Source organism: Spermophilus citellus, assembly GCF_964194105.1.
Source record: "Spermophilus citellus genome assembly, chromosome: 15".
NCBI lineage: Eukaryota > Metazoa > Chordata > Mammalia > Rodentia > Sciuridae > Spermophilus > Spermophilus citellus.
Window position 1 is genome coordinate 72,559,859 of NC_138195.1, and position 11,553 is coordinate 72,571,411.

General features: G+C 43.8%; 1 protein-coding gene across 1 annotated transcript; it reads left to right on the forward strand.

Moving 5' to 3' along the window:
* Positions 1-201: 201 nt before the first annotated feature.
* INA (internexin neuronal intermediate filament protein alpha) lies at positions 202-11,553 on the forward strand (the record flags this gene model as incomplete). Its single annotated transcript, XM_081267399.1, has 3 exons — positions 202-1,637; positions 8,633-8,757; positions 11,244-11,553. The coding sequence occupies exons 1-3, from the start codon at positions 573-575 to the stop codon at positions 11,551-11,553; spliced, it is 1,500 nt and encodes a 499-aa protein (XP_081123525.1). The 5' UTR covers positions 202-572.

Consider the following 11,553-nt stretch of genomic DNA (forward strand, 5'->3'; position numbering starts at 1 on the left):
GGCCCATCTTTTTCCCCTGGAAGCTCTAAGACACCTGAGAGGGGACAATGCCTCATCCTTCAGGCTCCCACTCCTACTGGAGAAAAAAGATTTCATCCAGGGAACTCAGGGGTAGATATAGATATGGGTGACACCTCTCAGAAAATCTACTCTCCCAGTTGGTTAAAGGGTGAAGAGAGGCCTGGGTTTGGAAAAGTGACAGAGCTGTGTGGTTTCTGGCTGAGAAAACCGGGTCGTTTGGCCACTCTTGGCTCCAGGCACTTCCAAAGCACTTCTCCCTGAGAGGCGCGGAAATCTTAAGGCGGCTCCTACGCAGAAGACCCAGCCTGGGTACCCAAGGTTGCTCGCGCGCGCAGCTGCGGTAGTCACTGCGCTTCCCCGCCCCCGCTCCCGGATGCCCCCCTTCCCTCTCCAGGCCGGACCCGAAGCAGGAGCTCCGCCCCCAACGCGTTGTCCCAGCCCCCGCGCCTTAAAACCCGGTGCACACCGCCCCGCCGCGCCCAGCCTGCCGCACCTCTAGCGTCCTCGGTAGCTCCAGCTGCAGCCGCTCTCCAGGCCCTGATCCTGGCACCATGAGCTTCGGTTCGGAGCATTACCTGTGCTCCGCCTCCTCCTACCGCAAGGTGTTCGGGGACAGCTCTCGCCTGTCTGGGCGTCTCTCTGGGACTGGCGGCGCGGGCAGCTTCCGCTCGCAATCACTGTCCCGCTGCAATGTGGCCTCCTCGGCCGCCTGCTCCTCGGCCTCGTCGCTTGGCTTGGGCCTGGCCTACCGCCGGCTGCCGGCGTCCGACGGGCTGGACTTAAGCCAGGCGGCAGCGCGCACCAACGAGTACAAGATCATCCGCACCAACGAGAAGGAGCAGCTGCAGGGCCTTAACGACCGCTTCGCGGTGTTCATCGAGAAGGTGCACCAGCTGGAGACACAGAACCGCGCACTGGAGGCCGAGTTGGCTGCGCTGCGGCAACGCCACGCCGAGCCGTCGCGCGTGGGAGAGCTCTTCCAGCGCGAGCTGCGCGACCTGCGCGCGCAGCTGGAGGAGGCAAGCTCGGCGCGCGCGCAGGCCCTGCTGGAGCGCGACGGCCTGGCCGAAGAGGTGCAGCGGTTGCGGGCGCGCTGCGAAGAGGAGAGCCGCGGGCGCGAAGGCGCCGAACGCGCCCTGAAGGCACAGCAGCGCGACGTGGACGGCGCCACTCTGGCCCGCCTGGACTTGGAAAAGAAGGTGGAGTCGCTGCTGGACGAGCTGGCCTTCGTGCGCCAGGTGCACGATGAAGAGGTAGCTGAACTGCTAGCCACGCTGCAGGCATCGTCGCAGGCCGCGGCTGAGGTGGACGTGGCTGTGGCCAAACCAGACCTGAGTTCAGCGCTGAGGGAGATTCGCGCCCAATATGAATCCCTGGCCGCTAAGAACCTGCAGTCAGCCGAGGAGTGGTACAAGTCCAAGTTCGCCAACCTGAACGAGCAGGCGGCGCGCAGCACCGAAGCCATTCGAGCCAGTCGCGAGGAGATCCACGAGTATCGGCGCCAGCTACAGGCACGCACCATCGAGATCGAGGGCCTGCGCGGGGCCAATGAATCCTTGGAGAGGCAGATCCTGGAGTTGGAGGAGCGGCACAGTGCGGAGGTGGCCGGCTACCAGGTAAGGGCCGGAGTGCTGCAGAGGGAGAGAAAACCTGTCCTCTCCCGTGCATACTTGCACTTCCCGTAAAATGGGGGCCATAGTAAACAAGGGAGTGTAAGGAAGTGCAGAGAAGAGCCTCGACTGGAGGCACTGGCAAACAAAAAGCTCCACTGTGAACTGTTAGGTAGCTCTCTTCCCAGCCCCTCAATTATGTTCCCTGTCCCGGCCCTTCTAACAAAGAAGCCCTTAAACTTCTTTGGAGTTCGAAAAGTCCAACCATGCCTTTCCGTCAGCAAGTGGACACATACATACTGGCGACCTGGAGGACAGTCTCCTTTCCAGAGTAGAAGAGAGGCAGGTCAGTTTCTCCATGGGCCCGACTGTGCCTCAGCTTCTTTTGTTGTTTGTTTAATTCTTTTATTCTTTTTGTGTGCTTCAATTAGTGTTGGCAACTGGGAAGGGACCCATCCCATTTTCATGACTCTTGCCCTCAGAGGAGTACGGATTGGGGACGGAGGAACTGGATTGTGATTGAGCTAGTAACCCCGCTCTACCCTTCCCCCACACCCCCGCCCCACTGTTTTGAGTCGACCTATTGATGACATTCGCTACCTAAAGAAAGCTTTACACCACTTAGCAGACGAAAAAAAAAAAAAAAAAAAAATGGCTAGGGCGCTGTCCACGGTGCTGATCTCGTGTTCCTCCCATCTTAGAAACAATGTCTCTCCTATCCTGTGTCCCAGTTATGAATCTCTAGGCAATTAACTGCTTTGGTTTCTTTTTCTTTCTTTTTTTTTTTTTCTTTTTCAATACCAACACACCAGTCTTGGTTATCTGCAATCAAAGGTCACCTCGTGGACAACATAAATTTTTACTTTCATGAATGGCTAGGCACTTAAAAAAAATATCCTCAGTAGCTGTGAGGTCCCACTTGAAAATTATCATTACCTTAACAGTTTTGCGTCTAAACCACAGAGATGGTTTCTTTGTTATAGGCGACATGTTTTTTTTTTTTCATCTCCTGCCCTATAAGCGCTTGTGAAGGTATTGATTGGCTCTTTCCTTCCAACAAAGACCACTGCATCTTCAGTTTTACTACACAGGACCTTCTAGGTTTATGGCTACAAAGGGCATAGGCAGGATGCAGGGCAAATGAAAAATACAGAAAAGAACAAAATATTGTGGTTCATTCTCAAGGTACAATGAAGAGTTCTTGGAATAGAATGTCCACAATTTGGAAACTTGAAATAATCTAGTTAGAATACATTACATTTGATAAGATTAATAGGGTTTGGGAACATTAATAAAGTAGAACTGAGAAAAAGCATGATATCCTAAAAGTACTATTTTTAGTAAGAAGTTAAAGAATTATTGATGTACAGGTAGTTGCTATTCATTACAAAGAACTCCTTTTGATAAAAGAAGAAAGCCAGCCTGGACTGTTTCATTAGCTTCGTATTATAGTATTACTCAAATAAATACTTCAATTCTGTTTCAAAATGTGTAACGTGAACTTTTCACTATGTGTACCCCACCCACCCCACCCACCCCCATGATGTGAATTAATCAGACTCATGTAAGACTTCATGTTTTCTTCCAGAAGCCTCAAAGGTTAAACTAGGTGGTCTTCTGGAAAGAGTGCCCAGTATTTGTACAAAAAGGCTAACAGCCCAAACTGTCAGCTGACTTAGGCTTTGCCAGGTACTCTGTTTGCTTGCTTTAGCCCCTACATTCAGGAGGCAGTGCTAGTGTTTTCTGGCTTATTTGCTCTAAAAGGCTTTCCATGTTAGACAATAGTAGGATCATCCAACCTGGTGTGCAAGAAACAAAAAAACAACAGAAATTGCAGCATCTGCAGCTCTGCAGTGCTGTTCCTGACAGCTGTAGTCTTCAGAGACTCAGTGGACCCACCCCTAGGTGTGGAAGAGGAGTTCAGACAACAGAGAGCTATTTCCTACCCTTTGAGATTTAAGGTTGTGGTGGTGCTCACAGTTTAACCTACATATCCAGAAGTCCTAAAGCTTCTGACTGTTCTCTCTGTCAGTCTTAGTACTGACCAAGGTGAAAAGCCTCCCTCTTCCATAGTAAGATCCAGCCATTGTTTTCCTGCCCTCTCACCCCACCCCACCCCACCCCCTTTCACTGCAGTAATGAGAAGCTGTTCTCTTCTCCTGCAGATATTGGTAGTAGACCCACTTTCCTTTGCAAGCTTGGTAACCCTCTCAGGGACACGGGAAGGCCCCATTAAAGTCAAGCTTTCTTTGCCCCAGAGAGCTGATAGCCTATTTGAGGAGAGAAAACTTATTACACTTTTGAAAGGGTAAAAAATGATTCAAGGTGACAAAATAAGTACTCAATAGTGGATGAAAGTCTGAACCAGGCAGAAGAGATTAGAAAAAGCTAGGGCCATTGTCTTCAAAAGCCAAATGCAGCCACCCTTTGCATGGAAAGTGTAAGGCCTGTTCATTTTTTGACAGGGTAATTTTGATCCCTGCATGGTTGCTTCACTACCATTAAAGTCCCAGTTGTGCTAAAGATGTGTAAAAATACTCCTACAGGGTACTCAGGGTCCCAGACCTGAACTATGGCCAGTCTTAGAAAGCCAAAGCTTTCCTTGAAAGACCTTGCTGAACAATCAGGATCACTGCTGGTTAATGCTCTCCAGGGAGAACAGCCAAGTCTGCTTTCTTCTCTCCAATATGAGATTGGAGTATAGCCTAATTAAATAGCAGGAAGGGTCTGGCCCCAGGAAGATGGAGGTGACAGTGGCTGCATATAAATCTATAGTTTGATAGATCTATTTCTTAAATTGGAATTCAAGGGAAAAGAAAGGTATATTTGGTCTTTTTAAAAAGCTGTTTCACTGTTACTGTCATCTGGACCACCATGATATCTCCTTTACAAAAATATTTAAACCAGTAGTTCCTAAATCTAGTGACTCACCAAGGTCAAGTAGGAGCTTTAAAAAAAGCTGTAATTTCTGTTGTTTTTTGCACAGGATGTCTAGATGACCCTACTATTGTCTAACACAGGAAAGCCTTTTAGAAAGATCCTTGGGCCCACTCCCAAACATATGGAGTCAGTGGTTCCCAGTGGGTCCAGAAATAAACATTTTCACTAAAAGGGCTGCATCCTTTTACTGAAAGGATTGGTCCTCAAACTAATTTTGGAGTGCACTCACCAAAACCACATATTCCATTAAACTAATTTAAAGAGATTACTTATAATACAGGATTTTAAAATGTGGTAGAAGAAAGAAAAAAAGAGAAAGACGTGGCTGAAGCAAAGAGTGAGAATAAGGAATGATAGTACATCATGGGTGGACCACATTTAAAATTCCTCTCTTACCACCTAAATTGATTATGCAGAACAATAACTCTGGATGATCCCTTTCAATCAGACTGTGCTGCATTCACTACTAATCATCTGGCTGAGGGGCCCCCAAAAGTAATGAAATCCACTGCACTGTCTCTCTTCACTGCAGATGCTAGTGTGGCTCATTCTTTTTCCTCCTCCAATCTGCATCCTTCCAGCCTTGGGCCAGATGCTCTTCAGTTGTCTAAGCTACTCTGGAAAGAGACCTCAGCTGGAATAGGGTGTGCCTCTGGGTCCCTAGGGCTAAGCCAGCAGCAGCTGCGTGGTTGGGGGAGGGGGCAGACTGCAGCACTCTGCTCAGATTTCGAGCTGGAGGCCATCTTGGCAGGGCTTTTGAAGGGCAGTGCAAGACACAGGCTGGTGTGGGGAGGAGAGTGCAAACAAAGGGGGCTACACGTTCATGAGCCATTAATGGTCAGCAGTTAGCCTCTTCATGAAGAAGCCAACTTGTGCTTTTTGTCCATTCTGATCCACAAAATAGATGTGTGAAATGTATAACATAAAACTTCCTGAAATCTCGGGGCTGGGGTTGTGGCTCAGTGGTAGAGTGCTCACCTAGCATGCGTGAGGCACAGGGTTCCTCAGCACCATATAAATATAAAATAAAGATATTGTATCCACCTAAAACTAATAAATAAATATTTTTTTAAAAATTCCAGAAATCTCATCCATCTAGAACTTAGCTCCCCAGCAATCTTTCATTTAGAAAACACAACTATTTAACAATTTTTTTTAAAATAAAAGACCTCATTAACCTGATAAGACAAAATAGCATCTGCACATCACATTTTATGAAACTGACTTCTTTGATACCCTCAGCCTAATCATTCTTTATGTGATTCTAAAATGCTTTTGGGGGCTGGGGATGTGGCTCAAGCGGTAGCGCGCTCGCCTGACATGCGTGCGGCCCGGGTTGGATCCTCAGCACCACATACAAACAAAGATGTTGTGTCCGCCGAGAACTAAAAAAAAAAAAAATACTAAAAAATTCTCTCTCTCTCTCTCTCTCTCTGTCTCTCTCTCTCTCTCCCACTCTTTCTTTAAAAATAAATAAATAAATAAATAAAATGCTTTTGTATTTGGGTTTCAAACCTGCAGCAGGATAGAGAAGGGTGACCACTGTTGTCAGGCATTGTCAAAAATGAGTAGCCAGCAGATCAGGGTGTCTTTGAGGACAAAGAAAACCAATAAGCAGCAACTTGAGTTCAAATACTGATCTTTGGGGTTGTTTAGGGTATAAATAGCTTGAGATACCTAAACGACATTATAGAATTATAGAAAAATGATTGTTTTCATGATGCTTAATTGCCAAGAAGGTTGCATTATGTTTACTATCTTATTTGTGAGTAGTATAAGCCACTTTAGAAAGGTTTCAATTGAAAATTGTTATTTAAAAAAAAAAAAAAAACTTGATGCTTTAAGAGATATGCAACCACTCTCCAAAAGTACAGTTTGTTATACATTAATATTGTATACTATTATATTCATTTCTTTATTACCTAAGAGGTTGTAGGGACAGATCATGATAATTTGTCCATATCATCAAAAGAGTAAAGTCACATGATGTGTTATTAACAATAACAAAAATCACTAGCATTGACTATTATGTGCCATGCTATTCTAATGAGTATTATCTAACTTAACAAGTAATAGACTCCTCATGTATTAATGTAAGATGGATTAAACTAGAATCTTGACTCTTGGAACAACTTGGAAAAGAGTAAACACTGTAATTTTCCCTATTTAAAAAAAAATTCATAATTTGCCAAGTGCAGAAATGGAAGGTTAGAAGAAACTAAAATGTAGAAAACTAACACTGAATGTTAGTGCCAGGGCAAACATGTAGGCCAAAGATCCCACTGAAATCTTCCTCTCTTCCTCATAATGCATTTCTCTTGCTCTTTTGCATAATAAAAATGTCCTCATTCCTCCCCCATCTCCTTTTCTCCTCGCCCTAGACTTCTTTCTCCATTGTTATAGTAATAGCAATTCTTACTCCTAATGCATCACCAGCAGACTTGCTTGCATCGTTGTCCAGTGTTATCTGAATTTCCCCCACTGCTTATCTATCATTCTTTGTTCTATACCCATCAGTCAGTCGAGATTCTCTTTTGCAGTATACCTGTTAATAGTTATATAACATGTGGGTAGCATGGATTTTTAACTCTTTTTACAAATTCTCTTGGTTTGGAAGTTTGTACCCCCCTGACGGATCAGACCTGCCCTTCATCATTGCTTCATCATCCACTTCAATACTGGCTTTCTTGAAGTTTCTGACTTGTTTATCTGCATCCCTATTTCATAAAAATAACAGTTATTTTTATGAAATAAAATCACTGTGTTTTTCCTGTCAACAGAGTTGGAGCTGAATTAATGGCCTATTTGATCACATCTTTTCAGGTCTTATGAAAAGAAGTAATGGGGTTGGGACTGTAGCTCAGTGGCAGAGCACTTGCCTAGCATGCGTGAGGAACTGGGTTCGATCCTCAGTACCGCATAAAAATAAACATATAAAATAAAGGCATTCTGTTCATCTACAACTACAGAAATTTTTTTTAAAGTACTTACATAGCATCATTCATTCATTCATCTATCACTCATTGAGCATTTACATTGTATTTATGCCAGGATCTGAGTTTCTAGGGGTGAACTAGACAGAAAGGAACCCAGTCACCATGTTAATTACATTTTTGGTTGTCACAACTGGGATAGAGGGTGTGTGCCTCTGACATCTAATAGGTAGAACCACTGATGTTGGTAAACAAGATAATTTCCTATAAGAAGCTTTGAAGTTTTTTCTAATTTGTCCTCCTTTTGAAGGTACATATTTGTAATTTGTCCACAGTTTCTGCATGGCCTAGGAGCTACCCTGGCTGGAGGTCAGATAATGTGCTGGATTGGTAAAGGGAGGGTACTTAAATTGAATGCAAAGGAAGAACTATCTAAGGAGATAAACTTTGAGCTGAATCTTACATAAGATATTGGTAAAGATCCAACATATGGCTGTCTAGGCAGAAGAAATTGCAGGCCTAAAGGGCCTGAAACAGCAATGAACTTGGTATGTTCAATGAACAAAAGAAAAGCCAGGGAGCAAAAGGAAGAATGATCTCATGCTGAGGAGTTTTCAGTAGTCATTGAGTAGCAGACTTCCAGGAAACCATCAAGACAAGCAAAGGCATGGAGTGGTAGCAGAGAAGGAGGGCTGTTCTCTCTGTGCTTTACACAGTTGGAATGTCCTGAATCTAAGCTCCTAACCTGATGCTTCATGTTTTGAAAAGGAAATGAATAGTGGAGTTACTCAGCACCAGTACAACAAGCAATGGAGGGATGATAAATATTTTTTTAAAAAAATTATTTCAGTGTCCCCTGCGTACCATGTGCCTCAGGGTAGAAGTTCCTAAACCTCACCATGCATCTGAATCTCTTGGAGGCCTCTATGAAAAAATGCAAATGCTTGAGTCCCACCCCAGAATAAATGAGTCAGAATCTGAGCTGAGAGACACATCTGTATGTGAGTATTTTATACATTGCTTAGGTGGCTTTAATGTGTAGTGGGGGTGGAGAATCCTTTGCCTTCAGGAAATTTCAATGAATTTCAGCAACCGTGCCCTAAATATTTTGGATATGTTACTTTTCAGGATAGCATTGGACAGCTGGAGAATGATCTGAGGAATACCAAGAGTGAGATGGCACGCCACCTTCGGGAATACCAGGACTTGCTCAATGTCAAAATGGCCCTTGACATTGAGATAGCAGCTTACAGGTACTTCAGAGGGCATGCTTACCCAAGCAAAGCGCATACTTACCTGGGGGCAATGCTACTCAAATAAGTGGTTCTAGTCTCTGTGGTTTCTGATCAGCGGAGGAGGATGAAAAGGGACATCAGTGGCTTCTTCCAGGCAAACTAAGCTCCTTGTCCCTCTACCTGGATGTATATCCCAGCTTTACCTTACTAGTCTTAGAATATTTTTCATACCTCTGCCAAGGGTTTAAGGGGATAATGGAGGTACACAGAAATAAAAATTCATCAGATTCTAAATTTAAAAATAGAATTTACATACACAGAAAGCCCTAAAAGGCAACGTTTCTCCCTGTATTCCTATTCAAGTGAACATTACCTTTAAAAAAAAAAAAAGAATGTAATTATAAGTCAAGCATGGTGATGGGCATGGTGGGATTACACATGTAATCCAGGTTGCCTGGGAGGCTGAGGTAAGAGGATCACAAGTTTGAGGTATGCTGGGGATATGCTCAGTAGTAGTGGATTTGTCTAACATGTAGAAGGCCGTAAGTTAATCCTTAATACAGCCAAAAAAAAAAAAAAAGTAATTGCAAGTGCCATTTTCAGAATGACTACCATGTGCCTGGCACTATATTGATACCTCATAAAATTTTCCTAGGTATCAAGGCAACCATATACTGTGTGACTTGCTCAAAGCCATGGCTTTGGTAAATGGCACAGCTGACCTCAGATCTGTCTGGACATTTTTCTCTTTTTCTTACACTGTATTCTACTTCAAAATAAAGCTCCAAGAGTATTGGATAGCATCTTGTGTTTCTGGTTTTCAGGGAAGCAAGGTATTGGGATCTCTCCCTTTTTTTTTTTTTTCCTCTCCAGTACTGGGGATTGAACCCAAAGGCACTTTACCACTGAGCCCCATTCCCCAATCCTTTTATTTTGAGATAGGGTCTTGCTATTGTTTAGGGCCTCACTAAGTTGCTGAAGCTGGCTTTGAACTTGTGATCCTCCTGCCTCAGCCTCCTGAGCTATTGGGATTACAGGTATACACAGCTGCACCCAGCAGGGCCTCTCTTTAATGGTGCTGTTCATGCCATGCTGAAAAAAATTTTGGTGTCTGAATAATGTCATTTATTCTGTTATTATTGCTGGTCCCATTCCCTTTGTACCTTTTTTTTTTTTTTTTTTTTGGTATTTTTGATTTTGAGATGGGGGTCTCACTATGTTTCTGAGGCTGGCCTTGAGTTCCTGGGCTAAAGCAATTCTTTCTGCATACCTGGGACTATCACTTTGTACCTTTATGAATTAAGAAAGTATAGATGTCAAGTTCAGGCTGAATTAGGCAGTTCTCCTCCTTCCTTTGTGGACTTCTCACCTCCTTATCTGTTGCAGTAAAAGTGTTAAACTAGGAAAATTACTTCTCTAAAGCTTTGAAGACTCTAATTGCTTAAAAAAAAATGGATGTGAGGTGGCCAAGATGGGTTGTAAGTTCTCCTTCAGGAACATATTTACAAATAGGATAGGTTCCCTTTTTTTCTTAGTATCGAGGATTGAATTGAACCCACGGGTGCTTAACCACTGAGCCATATACCCAGCCCTATTTTGTATTTTATTTAGAGACAGGGTCTCTCTGAGTTGCCTAGGGCCTCAGTAAGTTGCTGAGGCTGGCTTTGAACTTTTGATCCTCCTGCCTCAGCCTCCTGAGCCACTGAGATTATAGGCATGCACCACAATGCCTAGCTGATAGGTTTCCTTTTGACAAAGTTTTATTTTGTTATTATTTATTTTTTTAATATTTATTTTCTAGTTGTAGTTGGACACAATCTTTAATTAATTAATTAATTTTAAATATATATATCTTAGGTGTAGATGGACACAACACAATGCCTTTATTTTTATGTGGTGCTTAGGCTCGAACCCAGGTCCCGCCCGTGCTAGGCCAGCGCTCTACTGCTGAGCCACAATCCCAGCCCCTAATTTATTTATTTTTATGTGGTGCTGAGGATCGAACCCAGGGCCTCGCCCGTGCTAGGGGAGTGCTGTACCGCTGCGCCACAACCCCAACCCCTTGATGATGTTTTAAACACAGCTAATGCTAAGATGTTCATGTATATGTGTATGTACAAATGCTATATACAAATCTCCAACTCTTTGAGCCTTGAAATACAATATTATTGGTCTCAGTCCCATGAAGAAATTGCAAAATTGCGATGTCCTTTAAAGTCTCTCTAAAGTAAATAGGACTGGAAATTTGATTTCATAAAAAAAAAAAAAAAAAAATGCGGGGCTGGGGATGTGGCTCAAGCGGTAGCGCGCTCGCCTGGCATGCGTGCGGCCCCGGTTCGATTCTCAGCACCACATACCAACAAAGATGTTGTGTTCGCCGAGAACTAAAAAATAAATATTAAAAAAAAAAAATTCTCTCTCTCTCTCTCTCTCCTCTCTCACTCTCTCTTTAAAAAAAAAAAAATGCAAGTTGATTTCTGAGAGTTTTTTTCTTGGATTTACAGGAAACTGCTGGAAGGTGAAGAGACAAGATTTAGCTCCAGTGGATTAAGTGTTTCAGGGCTGAATCCACCTCCCAATCCAAGTTATCTGCTTCCTCCTAGAATTCTCAGTTCTACAACCTCCAAAGTCTCATCCACTGGGCTGTCACTTAAGAAAGAGGAAGAGGAGGAGGAGGCTTCTAAGGTTGCCTCTAAGAAAACCTCCCAGATAGGAGAAAGTTTTGAAGAAATATTGGAGGAAACAGTAATATCTACTAAGAAAATGGAGAAGTCAAATATAGAAGAAAGCACCATTTCAAGCCAAAACATATAA